The sequence below is a fragment of the Taudactylus pleione genome, unplaced genomic scaffold (assembly GCF_031769625.1).
Source record: "Taudactylus pleione unplaced genomic scaffold, aTauple2 ptg000019l, whole genome shotgun sequence".
Lineage (NCBI taxonomy): Eukaryota > Metazoa > Chordata > Amphibia > Anura > Myobatrachidae > Taudactylus > Taudactylus pleione.
Window position 1 is genome coordinate 3,610,401 of NW_028284421.1, and position 19,595 is coordinate 3,629,995.

A 19,595-nucleotide genomic window follows, 5' to 3' on the forward strand; every position below is an offset into this window, starting at 1 on the left:
ATAAAAAGGGTGAGGAAATAAAATCATTTACAGAGATCCTAGCAACAGGCCTACAGTAGAACAGCTGAACCGATCGTAAGTATACAGGACCAAAAGCCATACATTTCATGACCTCCCAAAGGAACGGCCACTCCACAGAATCAAAAGCTTTAGCTGCGTCCAAAGACACAATGACTGAGTAGGATTCGTCACCATGAGAGGCCTGAACATGAGTAAACACACCTCACGTTTATAGAAGTGGACTTGCCCGGCATAAAGCCTGTCTGATCCGAGTGGACCACATAGGTCATAACCTGATTTAGTCTTAAAGACAGAATTTTGACCAGGATTTTCACGTCCGTTGGAATTAAAGAAATAGGACGGTACGAGTCCGGGAGCCTGCGGCCTTTGTCTGGTTTTAATAATACAATGATTAGTGCTTCAGACATAGATGGTGGGAGGGTATTCAATTCAAACAGTTCATTATATAGCGCTAACAGTTTAGGGACAAATACATTAGTATGCTTTTTATAAACTGTTACTGGGATACCATCTGTACCCGGTGCTTGACCCCCAAGAAAAGAATTAATGGCCCCATCCACATCCTCTAAAATCAGTGGAGCGTCAAGAAAGGTTTTAGCCTCTGGAGAAAGGCGTTGCAGCCCAATTGATGTAATACATGCATGCAAATCCTCCAAGTCCCATGACAAATGGGACCTATAGACATCCTTGTAAAATGATAGGAAGACACCAGCAATATCAGAGATGGACTTAGCCACACAACCGTCACTACAAACAATCTCCGAAATGGTAATAGCAGGTCGGGCGGACTGGACCAATCTTGCTAGATAACTACCTGGCTTATCAGCATAAACATATTGGGAGTTAGCTCGAAATTGAAGTTGACGATTAGTTCTGTCTAATATGTGGGCAGACCATGCCTCCTGAGTGACCAACCATTTAATTCGAGAAGCATCAAGCCCATCTTGTGGAAACTGGAGTTCAGAATGACTACAAGTGGATTCCAACTCAACCTCCTTATCCCTATAGTGTTTTTTAATTAGGGCCACCTTTTTCAACAAAGTCCCTCTCATGAAAGCCTTAAATGAAACCCAAATCACATTAGACCTAGCAGACCCAAAGTGATCTCCAAAATCGCCCGTCCAAAGTGCCTCAAGCTCAGACCCTGCCCCCATCTGAGTCAACCAGGAGGGATGCAGCTTCCAGAATTTCTGTCCCCTTGATCCACCTAAATCTAATCCCATTACCAACGGAGAGTGGTCTGACACCCCTCTAGTCATATACTGAATTTTAACTATCAAAGACCAGGCCGGGTGAAACCAGTGCTATGTCAATCTTTGAAAAAGAGTTAAAGGAGGAGGAGAAACATGAAAACTGGCACACCTCAGGATGCTTTTTGCGCCAGGCATCAACCCAACCTAAACCATCAATAAACCTTACGAAAGTAGTATTAGTTAACCCATGAGTACCTGGAGCTTCCCACCATCTGTCCAAATACCCATTCATAATGTTGTTCAAGTCCCCCAGGCATATAACATGAGTATTAGGGGAGTCAGCAATAAATCCAGTTGCCAATTTTAGTACATCTTAGCTAAACGGAGGAGGATATAAACTGCCAACAATAAAAGCGGAGTGGAGTGAATTTTACAGTCCAGAAATACAAATCTCCCATACGTATCAGTTTGGACTCTATTCAGCACAAAGGGCACATTTTTGTTTATTAGTACAGATACCACCTAGATGATGTGGTGTGGGAGGCATGTTATGTCCAGCTTACCCAAGGACGTTTTAATGAAAAAACTCTGCTGCCCACCAAGTGGGTTTCCGTCAGGCAAGTAATATCCGGACAATATTGATTAAGGCGTTTAAGAATTAATGACAGCTTAATCTTGTCATTAGCTCCACGAACATTCCAGGTCAATAGACTCAGCATTAGAGTAAATATTAATTGTATACAACAAGAATAAGATCAGGCCAAGACCAGATCCCCCGTTCAAAATATTATATTCACATGATGAATAGTACAGTGCAGACAAGAAAAAGAGCAAGAAAAAAAATAAAAGAAAAAAAAGAAACATACATAACATAACCTTACATATCCCCAGTAACCTACCCCCTTCCTGTATACCCCCCCAATTGCTGGCATACCTAGACCCAAAATACAATCTAAACTTAGCTACCCACTATGCCGTAGAACCCAGCTAAGTGGCGGAGCAAACAGAAAGCAGAAGCCACCAAAGCAAAGAGGCACTCCAGCGTATACACGACCAAAAGAACATGACATAAATGGTCTATAGTCACCGTCTAAGGTATATATTCAAATATAAACATAAATTAGGAAAAAGTTGCTGCAGGTCACATACATCAGTATAACAGTTATCGTTACACGAATAGTTACAAAATACATAAAAATGTGCACCTTCAATACAAAAGAATAAACAACATAGCATATAAGAAGATAAGTAGCCAGACTACGGCAGCCAGAAGTAGAGAAACCAGTCAGGAGCCAGCTGCCTGGCACCAGGTACCCTGTGATCCAACCATGCTGCAGCCTCGCGAGGGGAACAAAAAAATTTGGATTCACCATCAGCCACAACACTCAATTTAGATGGAAACATGGCGTACTGTATATTCATTTCACGAAGACGTCTTTTGTCTCCAGCATATACAAGACCAATAGAACATGACAAGGTATATACTTTCTAATATCTATTGCATTACAGTCTGTATTACAGACTGAGATATAAATTCAAGCATGAACATAGAGAAGGGTAAAGCTGCTGTAATTCACTCACAGCATTACAACAGTTAGCAATGCATACTAAAAAACACAGTACATAAAACTATGCACCTACAATACAAAAAAACAAGTATCAATGCATATAGGACTAAAAGAGTAACCCGACTACAGGTGAGCACAAATAGACATATCAGTCAGGAGCCATTTGTCTGGCACCAGGCTCCCTATGGTCCAACCATACAGCAGCATCACGAGGGGAGGCAAAAAATTTGGACTCTCCATCTACTACAACTCTCAATTTAGATGAAAACAGCATGGCGTACAGTATATTCAAGTCACGGAGGCGTCTTTTGATGGGAATGAATTTAGCCCTATCCCTCTGAACTTCAGCAGCGAAATCCAGAAATGCAAAAACTTTCACTCCGTTGCGTTCCAGTGGGCCCTTCACCCTAGCCAAATCGGAGCACAGAGACCCAGTCAAAATAATGCAATAATTTTGCTATGAAGGTGCGCGGAGGGGCCCCAGGAGGCAGCGGTCTAGCAGGAACACGGAGCACCCTTTCCACCGCGAATTGAGCTGAGAATGAGTCGCGGGCCATACGTATCCACAAGCCATTTTTCCAAGACAACCTCAGGAGATGACCCCTCCTCCTTTTTTGGCAAGTCAACAAAACGAACGTTATTTTGTCTCAATTGACCTTCTATGTCGGCAATTTTAATCTGCATTATAGAAAGTTGGGAGGTCAAGGCGGATACTTGCGTTTTCAAAGAAGAATGTGAATCGCTACAGATCTTGACACAAAGGATAAGTCAGCCTGTACTTTCCCTATCAGATCACCTCTGCTCACTGGAATTGACAGCCTCCAAAATCTGCTAAAGAGTGACCTCCGTTGATGATGAAGAGGAGGAGGAAGCATGGGACTGGGGGTCCAAGCGAGGCAGCTGAGCCTCCTGAGCTGGGGAAGGGGGACCCTGAGAGTCTCCACTTAAGGGTGGCTGGGGAGTGGAGGATCTTGAGAAACGGTCCAGCCTGGCTGTTGCAGCATGTCCGGATTCCCCCATTATAGCAGACACAAGGAAGCAGGGTGTGCAATATTAAACTTCATCAGCAGGGGGCCTTCAGGAAGAAGGGAACACAGAAAATATTCCTCCAGAGTCCCAGCAATGGCCGCCAAACCCGCGGAAACCAGCCTTAAGCAGCCAGACACTGACAGCCTGTCCCCGGCGGCGCCACACACACAGCAGCACTCCCGACAGAGACCCAGCAGATGGGGCCTGGGCGCCTCACACCCGTAACATGGACCACCAGAATCACGGGCAGCAGGAGAAGGTAGGTACAGCTCAGAGGCCGGTTCTATGGTCTCAGGATGGTGCAATTAGGATGGCACGCTGGAGAGCCTTTAGAACGCACGTCCTCCTACATCGCCGCCATGGCCACGCCCCGTCCCCACACTGCTTATTGGCACAATTGCAACATTGAGCAGTACAGAGGGCTGCAATACGCTGTGCTTTCACCTGCTCTGATTTCACTAATGCCAAGTATTGAATGTCAGCAAGTATGTGGATTAGGCAATCACATGGGAATAGCAGATGTGCCTAACAAAATTGACAATTTAACATATTGTCTTACATAATACAAGTAAGCCACACCAAGAAATCCATAAATAAGCCTAATAAAATGGAGAAGCTACATTAAATAAAAAATATTCTAGAAGTAACTCACCTTGCTCCCAAGAGATCTCTCTTTGCCAGGCCAAAACCTGCTATAAGTTTCACACGAAGAACACGTGAATTTTCCTAAGAAAAAAACAAAAACTAAGGGTTAAGAAAAGTTCAGCATAAAACCAGACACAAAATGCAGGGTTTTCGAAAATGTATTATTTCAAGGTTAAAAAAAAAATAAAAAAACTTTTCTTCAGGACATGTAAATGAAGCTCTCTCATCGGCGGGCTTTACAACTCCTAAAAGGGGATACATTTGTATATTCCATTTCTCAGGAGGGCACCCTCATATTTTATTCACCATATGCGGAGTGCCAAACTTTACTAAATATATATATTATATAATATAATATTATATATATATATATATATATATATACACATACATATACACACACACACACACACACACACACACACAGATGTGCCCTCACTCCTCTTTGCTACAGTCTCATCAAACAGCCCCCTTTTTGCATGTTTTTTTTGCCGAAAATGCATCTAAGTGGTTAAAATAAAATTGATATGCAACACTTATATTTCTGTGTGCAACCTAGTTACTCAACCAGCATGCAAAGAGCTACCATGCAGCGGCCACAGCTTTTTTTTTTTTTTCACACTAAGTTCTGTTCACAGACTCAGTCACACACAGATATACAAGTGTCACAAATCAAATTAAAAGTAAATATATTTACACACACACTAATATATATATATATTGTGCGCGCGTCCGAGAAGGGGGCGTGGTCATCGAAAAGGGGGCGTGACTATAAGACGCGTCCCTTCTTCGTCACTCTTGGGGGCTTGCCCGGCACTTACGGACACGTCGGGCAGCTCCCAAGCCCTGCAGACAGGGAGAATAGATGCCGGGCGCATGCGCCCTGCGTCTATTCTCTGGCGGTGACCGGGTCACCGCACATTTCTTCACCCGCGGGACACTGCGACCGGCTGGTGAAGACAGTTCCCGCAGGCTGTTAGGGCAGGGCGCTTTTTGCCCTCCTTCTGGAGGGCAGGGCGCTTTTTGCCTTCCAGAAAGAGGGCAGGGCGCCGCGCCCCGCTAAAACAGCCTAGCGGGAACGCTATATATTATATTTTAGTTCAATAATCCAGCACTCTAGCAAAAGATATTAGCTTGGCCCGGTGCCACCACACTTTAAGTACTCACTATATCCACAGCAGTGCGGCACTCAGGTTCCATATGGAGACTGCAACACGGTGTTAGTATCCTGAACATAATTTTCTACAGAAATTGAAACGTTGATATTATCTTCAGGATACTATCACCGTGTTGCAGTCTCCATATGGAACCTGAGTGCCGCACTGCTGTGGATATTATATTTATATATATATATATATATATATATATATTATGCTTTAAAGTTTAAAAAAAAAAAAAAAAGTGTTAGTTTATTTTTTATCAATTAACAAAATGCAAAGTGAACGAACAGAAGAGGATCAAATCAAAATTGGTGTGGCCACCTTCTACACTAATGGTGCCCACACGCATACCGATATGCACACGATCAGTTGATGTGTACGATTTCCCTTGAAACTCTCCCCGTCAGCTCTGCACACAATTTGGTGTCCAATCTTCAAACGATCTCTCCTGCATGCATACTTTTCACTGTGTATTGTATCCTAGATTGTCAGATCTGCCCTACAGCACGGCAGATCTGAAGATGGGATGTGAGGGCAGCGGAGACACGAATCGCATCGTGATCGTGAGTGGGGACTCACGATTTCAGCATATTTTACACAATCGGTCGTTCCAATGCATCGGAATCGGCCAGATCAGGTAAAATATCGCTGTGTGTGTGGGCACCTTTACACACAGTTTTTGAAGAAACTCGGCAGGGAGGTTGTTCCAAACGTCTTGGAGAACTAGCCACAGATCTTCTGTGGATATAGACTTGCTCAAATCCTTCTGCCTCTTCATGTAATCCCAGACAGACTTGATGATGTTGAGATCAGGGCTCTGTGGGGCCATATCATCTTTTCCAGGACTCTGTGTTCTTTTTTATGCTGAAGATGGTTCTTAAAGACATTGGCTGTATGTTTGGGGTTGTTGTCCTGCTGCAGAATAAATTTGGAGCCAATCAGACACCTCCCTGATGGTATTGCATGATGGACAGGAGCGTTTCTGGAAGGAGGGGGCCCGTGTGCAGTCTGACACGGCCCCCCTCCGGCGGCGCATTGAGCGGTGCGCTGCCAGCGCCGCACTTATAGACTCTGGGCACTAGAGTGTGCCCAGAGTCTATAGCGCATACACAGGTCAACCGGGAAAATGGCCGCGGTGGCCATTTTCCCTGTACAGCGCATACGGGCAAAAATGGCCACGGCTGCCATTTTTACAGGCGCGGACACCGGAGCAGACGTGGGACTCCAGAGAGGTAAGTTTTATGGGTACAGGGTGTGCAGTGCGGGCCCCCCTGGACCCAGGGGCCCGTGTGCCCCACACACCCTGCATCCATTATAAATATGCCCCTGATGATGGATAAGAACCAGTCTGTATTTATCAGTACTGAGGACACCATTAATCCTGACCAAATCCCCAACTCCATTTGCTGAAATGCAGCCCCAATCTTGCAAGGAACGTCCACCATGCTTCACAGTTGCCTGCAGACACTCATTATTGTGCAGCTCTCCAGCCCTTAGGCGAACAAACTGCCTTCTGTTACAGTCAAATATTTAAAATTTTGACTTATCAGTCCAGAGCACCTGCTGCCATTTTTCTGCACCCAAGTTCCTGTTTTCGTGCATAGTTGGGTCACTTGGCCTTGTTTCCACATTTAAGGTATGGCTTTTTGACCACAATTCTTCCATGAAGACCACTTCTGGCCAGACTCCTCCGAACAGTAGATGGGTGTACTGGGTGTCATTCAGTCTGCATTTTGTTAATTGATAAAAATAAACTTAACACTTCTATTTTTTAAAGCATTCTTACTTTGCAGCATTTTTTCCACACCTGCCTAATACTTTTGCACAGTATTGTATATATATCAGGGTTGGCTGAAGTAACCACTTTTTTTATTATTATATGCTGTGCCTACAGGAACAGCGCCGTGACTTCTTAAAAAGCCTATTATAAGAGAATTCCTCTGGTGGTATTCCACATTCTTGTTGCTTGTGGTCTTCATTTGAGTGAGCTGAACCAATACAATAAATTCACACATAACAGAGAAATAGGGAGGGTGAACCAGGTCAGAGGTAATAAATCCGCCTAGCATCAGCTAAGACTCTACAAACTCCTCCCCTAACAATCCTATAGGACAGGAGAAAACCACAACTAACATTCTCAATCTTAAGGGGGTAAACAACTTCAACACATTAAAGAGGCAATACACAGAGAAACACCTCATGGTTTAATCTCCATGTTTATTTCAATTCAAAACATTCAGTCCTACTGAGATGAGTGGAGGGAAGACTTATGGTGCATACACACGTAGCGATCAGTCAGCGATGTGATATCGCTGACAGATTATGCTCTCTCCCTGGTATGCTGGATAATCAATAATCGATCATCCAGCACATCACCAACTTTACCGTCGACTATAGCGACCCGTGCTCGTCAATCGCGGGTCGCTATATTAACTTGCTCGATATCGAGCAAGTTGACCGGCATGTACGGCTGATGGACGATATTGTCCATACATGGCCACGCATCACTGGTCAAAGGTAAGTTGGTAGGAACCATTTAAAAGAAAGATTTGAAAGATAACCGTAATGATATCGATAAAATCAGCCTTTTAAATCTCTACGTGTGTATGCACCATTAGTCTGGCTCTCTTTTAATGAGATAAAAAAAAAAAAAAAAAAGTGCGATGATGTGGCCACATCGTAAGCCAATGCTTTTATGTTTCAGGCCGAGCAAGATATATTCTTTAGTGATCCCTATATATTTGTCAAAATTCACTTTTACCACAGATATATAGATGACCTCTTTGTAATTTGGACAGGCACTGCTGATGAGTTTGAGTCATTTATTAGACGGCATAATGCGACTGAGTGTCCCATTAAGTTCATCTACAGCATTAGTCCGGAGAAGGTCAGCTTCCTGGACGTCATGATAACAGTACCGAATGGTAAAATCGCACTATTGTTTAGTAAACCCACCGATAGAAACGCAATCTTGCATGATTCCAGTTTCCACCCTAAGCCACTGAAATATGGCCTGCCTTATTCACAATTTATTCGGGCTTTGCGAATATGTAGTAACCGGATGGATGCTATTGAACAAATTGATCAGATGATCAATAAATTCTTGCAACGTGGATATAGCAGGCCATTATTAAAAAGTGCAAAAACCAGAGCATTACATAAAGTGAGAGCAACTATTAACCCCTGTTGTGAGAAAATGGGCAGGAAAGAGAATGCCTTGGGTTACCCATTTTAATGTTGAAAGTGGGAATATTCGTAAGATTTCTAAACATTTGTGGCCAATCATTAGCTCTGATGATTTGAATGTAAAAGACACAGCTATTATGCCCTGCTATACCAGAGGGTGTAATATCCGTGACTGGGTAATGAAAACTGATGTCACCAAATCAGTAGAGGTCTGAGGTAGATCACTTTTTGAGGAGTAAAAATGGGTGCTTTAAGTGCTTGACTTGCACAACGTGCAGTTACTTAATTACAGGTGACAGTTTCTGCCATCCGTATAGTGGCAAGAGATTTTTTTGTTAATCATAGACTTAGGGGGGTATCCAATTAGTCGCGAAGCCGGCACCTATCAGGTATTTTGTTTCACCTGCCATAGGCAGGCGAAACCAAATCCCCAAGGTGTTTTTCTCCTGATCGCGACAGAGGAAAAAAAACATAGGTCCACGATTTTCCGCAGATCCTATGTATTTTCGTGAGAAAAACAGAAAATCTTCAGCCGTAATAAAAAGGGGTTTAATTGGATAGCACGATAAAAAAAAAAAATAGCCCAAAAATACCTGAAAAATCGTCGAAGGAACCCCGTTTTTTTTACAGCCAACTTTTTTTCGGCGCCAATTGGATCCCCCCCTTAGATGTATGACCAAGTTTATTGTCTACCTAATTAAGTGCCCATGTAATCTATACTACATTGGAAAGACTGAAAGGACCCTTTGCGAATGGATGGCTTTACATCACTCCGCAATTAGGACAGCCATCCTGTCAGATCATAGTGATCAACCTGTGGCACGTAATTTTGCCCACAGTCTTGCAGTACTCAGGTATATGATCATTGACCATATACCACCGTCCATTAGAGGTGGTAATGGACAGAAGAAACTTTTGCAGTGTGAGTCCCAATGGATACAAAAATTGGGAACTCTTGTGCCCAAGCGGCTCAATGATGGGTTGGGCTTACATTGTTTTAAAATACCTGGCATGTGGTGCATTATGTGTGGTAAAGCAGTTTCTAATACTTGCGAAGGATTAGGTTTGTCTCTTATATAATAATAATGTATGATATAGCGTACTGTGTATTCATTGATACTATCGATGTGGTAGATAGACACAATCATTTTTTGTGGGTATTCATCCTAACAGAATGGTATATGATATGCTATTTTTAAAGTATTAAAATTGTATTCTGCTTTTGTGTATATTTATACAAAGTCCATTAGGCTAATAATGTTCACTATGTTGTTTATGGAAATTTGGACAGATATTCTTTATAGGTTTTACATGTCCCTGTTTTCTAGATCTGCCATAATTGTTTGTTTGTCTTGGTGGCCGTGGCAACGGACGCATGGTGTGGACATCATCTGTGGGCGCTGCATACCTGTCGCGGGCTAACATGGTGACGGTATATAGGTAGGTGTAAGTTTTGCTGTTTATGACCTGATGACGATGCAATAAACTGGTCGAAACGTTGGTTATCTACCCTGCCTACGTGACCGTTAATGTGACCAGTGTGCCGCCGTAAGGAGCTTTTCTGTGTGTGGTCCCTCGAGATGTGGAGACCTATGGAGGGCACCAGGGATTATCTAATAAATTAATGGGAGTGCTGTCCATAAGCAGATAAGAGATTGTATGTATGTGTGTGTGTGCGCGTGTGTATATTATATATATATATATATATATATATATATATATATATATATACACACACACACACACACACACACACACACACACACACTATATTCTATATATAAAAGAAAAAACAATGCCTTAATAAACAGTTGAAAATGGCTGCACATCTCAGTAAATACCCTGTTAGTAAGGATCAAGAACAGAGGGTGCTATCCACTAGAAAAAAAATAAATATAAAAGCAACAAAATCCTATGATAAGATCAGTAGGTCGTCTTTACGGTGTCTACAAGTCCTTCCCACTAGGATCCCTAGCTGTAGAATTATGGTGGTTGAAATATCCAGGATGTTCCTAAAAATACCCACAAGAAAAAAAGGTCCAATGGTTGATTAGTAAATAATTTATTTTTGCTAAAAAAAAAAAAACAATGCATAATTTATAAAAATTGCTTACAGCATAAAGAAGACGACAAAGTATCCACAATCAATATACAGACGATATATTCCTGCCACCACCCTTATGGGTGTGAGCTCAACTGGCAGGATCCCCCCGCTTAGTATATGGACACGACACCAGAAACCCTAAGCGTTTTGTCAATAAATGGACGTCTTCAAGGGTAAGAAATAAAAAATTATAATGCATTGTCATAATTGATGTACTGGAAATCGTTCATAGATCATTCATAGCAATAAACCCAAATGGGAAAATTGGTTGATTGCACAATTACACAAAAATGGGAATTCAAAGCCAGTGGATAAGTGGATCCCAAAAAAGGACTGGATGCAAGGACTGATTTTGAACAATGTGAAAGTGCCCTCCAAACATATGTCTGTTCTCCAAGTGCAATGAAAGCACGAAACACAAAAGTTTCTGGTGTCCAGTCCATACACTAAGCGGGAGGATCCTGCCAATTGAGCCTCCAGGAGGAGAATGTTGAATGTGTTACAAGGATGGCCAGCAGGCTGCAGATCTATAGCTAGGTGTGATGATTAGATTGCAGCTAATCATTGATAGCTTATTATGAAAACACATTTGTGTTTTTAACTTTGAACACTCACAGGTCAATCCAGTTAAATGCGAAGGGGTGTTAAACCGCCAGCAATGGAACGGGAACCCTTCGCGGCCTAGTCCGAGCCCAAATTTGCTTAAATTTTGCTCAGAGCCCTATGGCTGCCGTCAATACATCGCAAGTAATTGGAGTGAGCCCTAAGTTCATTTATACTATTTGGCCCATGTATGAAAGTCAGTAGCAGTGTTGCACATCACATCCTCCTGAATATTAGTAGTTTCATTCAGCAACCCTGTTTAATGACCTCTTGTTTGACCACGATATTGTGTCAACAGTGGCACCAATAGATTGGTGGAAAATGCACATTGGTACAGAAAATGTAGCTGGTAATGAAATTGTTATGGTAGCAATTGCTAACAGCTGCAGCATCACCAGCTTCAATAGAAAGACTATTTTCAACATTTGGTTTGGTGCAGTTAAAACTGAGAAACTGCTTGCGTACTGACAAAGCTGCAAAACTTGTATTTCTTTTTAAGGCATTCAATAAACCTAATGTGTAGACGTATTCAATTTACAAATCAGGCAAGGCAATTGCCAACTATTGTAATGGTGCATACACATGGCCAGATTTTTCTTCAGATCTGAACGATAACGATTAAAAAAATCGTTCATATCTGAAGGAAAATCTGACATATCTGAACGACGCGCGTTCCCGATGGTCAGATAACGATATCTGAAATCTGATGTGTTTGCAGTCAGATTTGGACGATTCCACTCATTTTAATGCAGTCAAAAATCGTTCATAGTTCAAACCGTTCATCTGACAAATCTGACAGTGTGTATGCTCCATAATTCTTAACATCATTGTGGTTTCTTTCCTTTTGCAGTTTGTGTGATTTGTGTGTAGTTTGCCATGCCATGCAATGATTCATGGTGACACTGTCAAGTAATTTAAATTAAATATATTAAAGTTACAGTATTTTAAAAGAACTTTGTATTATTGTTTTTACTTGATCATTTCTATAAAAATCCAATTTTTATATATATATATATATATATATATATATATATATATATATATATGATATGGCAAGAACTTACCCTTGTTATCTCTATTTCTACGAAGTCCACAGGGTTCCACAGGATACCTTGGTGTATAGGCGATGGCAGCAGTCATCGAGCACCTCAGACTTAAAGTTTTCAGCCTCCCAGGATGCACTGGGTCCCCCTCCTATACCCCGCACCCGAGCCAAGGCAAGGCAAATCAGTTATGTACCAAGCCATAGGCCTGAGGAGAAGAAAGAGAGAAGAAAGTTCTGGAACACACAAGAATCAAAATCTCACCAGAAGGAGACGGAAAAACCGGTGACCAGAGCAAAGCCCATCTGCAGTACAGGAGCGACAGGGCGGGAGTCCTGTGGAACCCTATGGACTTCATAGAAATAGAGATAACAAGGTTAAGTTCTTACCATATCTCATATTTTCTACTCAGGGTCCATAAGGTATCCACAGGATACCTTGGGGATGTCCCAAAGCAGTATCCTTTAAGGGTGGGGACGCTCCTGTGCTGAAAAGAGAATCCGCCGCCCGAAGGAAGCACCCTGAGAGGCGAAGGTCTCAAATGCATAATACCTTACAAAGTATGGACAGAAGACCACGTGGCAGCCTCGCACAGCTGAACAGCAGAGGCACCACGTCGAGCTGCACACGAAGGACCCACAGACCGAGTGGAATGAGCCCTAACAGAGGATGGAACAGGAAGGCCTTCATGAATATAAAGCCTCAGAAATCGCCATGCGAATCCATCCTGCCAAAGTTTGCTTAGTGGCAGGCCAACCCTTCTTCCGGAAGCCATAGAGGACAAACAAGGAGTCCGACTTCCTAAAGGAATTGGTACGTTCAACATAAATCCTTAGAGCCCGTACCACATCCAAGGTGGCCTCACCAACCGAGAGGTCTGGAGAATTAAAGGCTGGCATTATGATTTCCTTGTTAATGTGGAAACTAGAAACCACCTTCGGGAGGAAACTAGGGCAAGTGCGAAGTACCGCCCTGTCGCTATGAAAAATGAGAAAGGGAGGCAGACATGTGACAGAGGGCCTGATTCAGACCCGCTCACGAGCGCTCGCAAGCGGGTCGATGGTGACCTAGTGCGCATGCGCACGACGGAGGGAGCTGTGTCGTGCGCATGCGCGAGACCCGCATAGCGACGGCTAAGCCGTCGCTATGGGACTCGCACCAAAGGGGGCGTGCTGTCGATGGTGAGTGACAGCACGCCCCCTTTGGTGGGCGTGCCGGGGGCGTTGCTGCCCAGACGGAGGCGTTACCGTCTGGGGCCGGCCCCACTGACATCACTAGTGATGTCAGTGGGAGTGCTTTTGGCTCTGATAGGGCTGAAAGGACGATGGCAGACACGAAGACTTAGCTGCTGCCAGAGTGGCCACAATTTTGTCCAGGTCAGGGCCAAACAGGACCTGTCCATTAAAAGACAAGCACTCCAATCCCTTTTTGGAATCTGCATCCGCTTTCCAAGAGCGCAACCATAGGGTGCGGCAAGCGGCCACTGCTGCAGAGGAGATTTTGGAAGTGAGGAGACCTATATCCAAGGCTGTCTCATTAATGTACGTGGCTGAGTCTCTGAGATTGCCCACTAACTTTGCCTGCTCAGCAGAAGAGTCAGTGTCCAGAGACGCCTCCAAGCTATCAGCCCAGCGCTCCATGGCTCTGGCCATCCAGCACATGGCCATAGCCAGTCTGGACGCCCCTCCAGCAAGGGAATAAATGGATTTTAGGCATATTTCCACCGTGCAATCCGTAGCATCATTTAAGGAGGACATGGGCAATGTAGCACTCCTCACTAGGCATGTGACATGAGAATCCACCTGAGGAGGGGTTTCCCACTTAAATGATCCACCAACTGACCAGATAGAGGAAATAGTGGCATCACCCTTAATATCTTTAAAGGCGGCTTATTTGGATTTGGCCACAGGGGGGATTCTCATCCTCAATAACTAAAGCCACACAGACTGCCCATATTAGGCCAGGTATATAGACTTTAGACTGACTCCGCCTCCTTAGTACGAAGGGGCTCTCGCCAGACCGATATGGAGAGGCACTGTGCAGCAGTTGAGGCGCCGGCTTTCAGACAGGGAAGGCGCGCTCCCCTGGCATGCAATTAACCCCTGGGACGCTGGAGCTTTACCGCCCAGCCGCAGCCCGCTGTCCCTGGTGGTCTAGTGGAAGCGCAGGTTAATACTTGGCTCCACACGCAGCCTGTCCCCAGGGAGCCCCCTGCCTGAGTACCTAGGACTGTGTATTGGCAGGTACCCTCCGCGGGACCCCGCAGCATACCTGACCCCCTTGAATCCGGCCACAGTCCGGGTAATCCGGGGTCACCGCTAGATGTGACCCTAGACACCCACAAGCATCCCCGGATCAGTACCGGCGTTCTGGAGGAGTGACAGCATAGACGTCAATACTGACTGTCTATGCTGTATAGCTCTTGTTGCAGCAAGACTGTTTAAAGAACTTCAGGGCTGTTAACAGCCCCCCTCTGAAAATGGTGGCCCGACTCAGAGCCAGGCACCTACGAAACTGACTTGCCTTGGTTCGGGGGCGGGGTATAGGAGGGGGACCCAGTGCATTCTGGGAGGCTGAAAACTAACTCTGAGGTGCCCGATGACTGCCATCGCCTATACCCCAAGGTATCCTGTGAATACCCTATGGACCCTGAAGTAGAAAATCATGATTTTTTTTTCACACACTGGTTTCATTGAAGACAAAATACCATCTAAAGCCGAGAGCACCTAATTATGTTGGGCACTCCAAGACTATGGAGTTGTGCCCCAGGGAATATATTCTTTAATTATTTTGAAGGAAGTATCTATATTTCACTACGTGCATGGAGATGGTATGTAATGACAAGCTAGTTCTAATCAGTGTGAACCAGTTACAGCCAAGCTGCACAAGGCAGCTACATATTTGTGCTAATAACATGGGTGAGTCAAGTACTAGATATTTTTCTAAATCACTGCAGGTAAAAACCAGTGGAATATTGCATAATCTGTTTGGATAAAGAGACAAAACACAATACCTGCATTCAGTTAATTGAGGATTCTGAGATTTTTTTTTTTTTTTTGCACAGTGTACAGCCATGGCCAAAAGTTTTGAGAATGACAATTATTGGTTTGCACAAAGTTTGCAGCTTCAGTGTTTTTAGACCTTTTTGTCAGATGTTACTATGGTATACTGATGTAAAATTACAAGCATTTCATAAGTGGCAAAGGCTGTTATTGACAATTACATTAAGTTTATGAAAATATTTGCAGTGTTGACAATTCTTTTTCAAGAACCCTACGATTCGCCCTGGCATGCTGTCCATGAAATTCTGGGCCACATACTGACTGATGGCCGTCCATTCTTGCCTAATCAACGCTTGAAGTTTGTCAGAATTTGTAAGTTTTTGTTTGTCCACCCGCCTCTTGAGGATTGACCACAAATTCTCAATGGATTAAGGTTTGGGGAGTTTCCTGGCCATGGACCCAAAATTTCGATGTTTTGTTCCCCTAGTCACTTAGTTATCACTTTGCCTTATGGCAAGGTGCTCCATCATGCTGGAAAAGGCATTGTTCATCACCAAACTGTTCTTCGATGGTTGGGAGAAGTTGCTCTAGGAGGATGTTTTGGTACTATTCTTTATTCATGTCTGTGTTCCTAGGCAAAATTGTGAGTGATCCCACTCCCTTGGCTGAGAAGCAACCCCACACATGAATGGTCTCAGGATGCTTTACTGTTGGCATGACACAGGATGAAGACTTTTGGAGGATGGCCTGATGTCAAGAATTGCAGCAAAGAAGCCACTTCACTCCAGAAAAAACCATCAGGGACAGACTGATATTCTGCAAAAGGTATAGGGATTGGACTGCTGAGGACTGGGGTAAAGTTATTTTCTCTGATGAATCCCCTTTCAGATTGTTTGAGGCATCTGGAAAAACACATGTCCGGAGAAGGAAAGGTGATGAACAATGCCTTTTCGAGCATGATGGAGCACCTTGCCATATGGCAAAAGTGATAACTAAGTGGCTCGGGGAACAAAACATCGAAATTTTGGGTCCATGGCCAGGAAACTCCCCAGATCTTAATCCCATTGAGAACTTGTGGTCAATCCTCAAGAGGAAGGTGGATAAACAAAAACTCACAAATTCTGACAAACACCAAGCATTGATTAGGCAAGAATGGGCAGCTAGTCAGTCAGTATGTGGCCCAGAGTTTGATGGACAGCATGCCGACTGGATTCTTCTAAATCAGTGGTTCTCAAACTGGGTCCTCAGGACCCTAAACAGCTCACGTTTTCCAGGTCGCCTAGCAGCTCCACAGGTGTATTCATTACTGGCTGACATTCTAAAAGATCCATAGAAGGAGTTAATTATTTAACTTGCGATTATATGAGACCTGGAAAACATGCACTATTTGGGGTCCTGAGTACAGAGGGCCTGATTCAGAGATGCACGCTAGCCCGATGGTTAGTACACATCTCCGATGTTTGGAGGACTGGGCATGCGCAGTAGGTGTTCTGCGCATGTGCAGCCCTCCGACTGCGAGCCTGCTCAGTGTGTCCCAGCAGCAGCCTGACTGACAGGCTGCAGCATTTGGGAGGCGGAGCTGGGGTGTTCCCTGGCAGCATTCCCAGAAACGGGGGCGTTTCACCCCTGTTTTCTGGGAGGTACGTGGCCAGGGTCTGCATGGGTGCATGCAGACTTCCTGGCCTCGCAAACTGCCAGGACCCGGCCAGGGTGTGGGAAGCTATAGCTGCGGCAGCCTGGCCAATGGAACATCGACAACCGATGGGCGCGATTGTTTCGAAGGTGACCACAGACTGCGACTTGGGTCGCAGCACTGGGATCCTGCAAATGCCACTTGTGTGCGGCAGTGCAATTCCGTCCATCTCTGAATCAGGCTCAGTTTGTGAACCTTTGTCCTAAATCACTGCAAAGTCAAATATATACACCACTCAACAGCATAAACAATTTCATTTGGTAATGGACGAGCCTGCTGGTGGGGCAATAACCTCCTACATCTGGGGGGTACAGAATTCATGTGCAGCTGACACCAGCAGTCAGTGAGTGAGTGACTGGATTTGACAAACAGCACCAGTAAGACCGGTCAGTGACAGCAAGCTAGTGATTTTGAGATATCCCCTGACAAGTATACCCAACAAGGTGGCAGAGTGACACTTCCAGTCACACCAGATGTTTTACAGGATAAAACTAGTATCTTCTCACTGCTCCATACAAATACCTGCTCCTTCATCTCCTCTGTACGGTAACAACTTTCCTAAAAAGCCTCCAAGCAATATGAGCACTTCTTTCCATGCAACGTCTGCTTTAAAACAAAGCATGCAATTACCATTCCTTTTATTATTCAGAAATAAGATACAAACATGTCACAAAATAGTAAATAGCTTTAAAGACGCAATATTTTTGTGATATTGAGAAACAGAGATAAGTGATACATTTGTGTCAGTGCATAAGATACTACTGCGCAATTAATTAAAACTTACGGAATAAACTGTATTAATTAAATGTACCCATCTGTGCAGTGAGTTCTCATATCAACCCTTTAGTGTTAAGTTATTTTTAATACCCAGGTTTTCCTAATTATGTAAATTATCATGGATATTCAGCTTCTAGATGGTATCTATTAGTTACTCTAAAGCCGCGTATCCACTAAGCAATTAAAATGAGCAAATTAACGATAACGACATCCTTATAGTTGAATTGCTCATCAATTGTTCACAAATTGGGTATAAAAATGTCGAAAGCGACCAGCGATGCACACTCCCGCTGGTCGTTTCCGTCATCAATCATCGTCTGAACATGCTGGTCAATGTGGCGATAACGACAGATTGTGCATGTTCAGGGATAAGGGAGGGTGCCTGCATTAAACGGCATATCGTTCAGTGTAGACACTGAACATTATGAGGAACGACTACAATGTTGTAATCATACTGTTGTACCTATCTGCTAGTGGATACTCACCTTTAGGCTGGGTACACATCTAAAATGACAGGCAATCTTGGCGATGGTCGGGACAAATTACCTTCGCCTCAAACCATCCAAGACTGCCCGTACACACTATGCGATTTAATGAACGACAGAATGATACCTTGTTCCGTCCCTCATTAAACTGCACAGCCCCGCATAAGATATCGTTTGATAGGCCGTGCAGCGCGGCCAACCAGATCTTGCATGCGACCAGTGGGAGCATGCAATTTTGAGTACACACTAAACCATCTTCACGATTTGTGGTTAGAATAGAACACGTGAAGATATCGTTCTAGTGTGTACCTGGCCACATTCTATGGAGGTATTCTATGTTTTTTTGCACGCCAATTAGTAATAGGTGCCCGATGGAACAAAATCAATAATTGTTCCGTTCAGGCGCGAGTGCCCAGATTTCTGCTCACACCCTCCTGAAGTGGCGAGCAGAAACCTGCAAAAAATGCGGCTACAGGCGCTCTATCCTGGACTATAGACTAATATATAGCTTGCTTTACATGGCTAAACCCAGTACATTAGGGCGCAATAAGTAATGGACGCATGCAGCACTTGTGCCCAATCTGAGCAGCAATTAAATTTTTCTTTCGGACGCCCATTACTTATAGGAATGCAAAAAACAATAGTACTCCCCTTTATATATTGAATTATTGAAATGCATGATTACCCATATTGTAGTACAAACATTACTCAGCTCTTTACCATATGACAGAATTGCAATACAGACAGCAAACAAACACTGACCCAAATGGTATAGTGGTCTCTAGCTGAACAGTTTCAATCTGAAGGGAAGTGCGTTACATATGAGGTGTGAGCGCTGTTTGACTCTGTAGCGCAGAGCATATTTTTGTGCAACTTTTCCCCTTCAAATTCGTCTTATTCACACAGCAATGCAAATAGGACGCACAAGTATCTTCAGGCGATTAAAATGATATGCGGCATATTCTGTGTGCGACTGCGGTTCTAGGTGCATGCGAAATTCTACGTTATAGTGTCAGCGGCTGTGACACTAATGTTGCATTTGGCATACAGATGCAGTCACACACAGAATATAGACATGCCACATTT

At 43.8% G+C, this 19,595-nt stretch overlaps 1 protein-coding gene across 3 annotated transcripts in view; it reads right to left on the bottom strand.

The window, feature by feature from the left end:
- The window catches only part of NEDD4 (NEDD4 E3 ubiquitin protein ligase), a 214,661-nt gene that overhangs the window by 172,082 nt on the left and 22,984 nt on the right, over positions 1-19,595 (bottom strand). For 2 of the 3 annotated variants that reach the window (XM_088445051.1, XM_088445042.1), the window contains exon 2: positions 4,464-4,537. In XM_088445051.1, coding sequence (XP_088301177.1) covers positions 4,464-4,537 — 74 coding nt within the window. Of the gene's footprint in view, positions 1-4,463; positions 4,538-19,595 lie in introns of those variants that run through there. The other variant, XM_088445054.1, reaches the window with a different exon arrangement.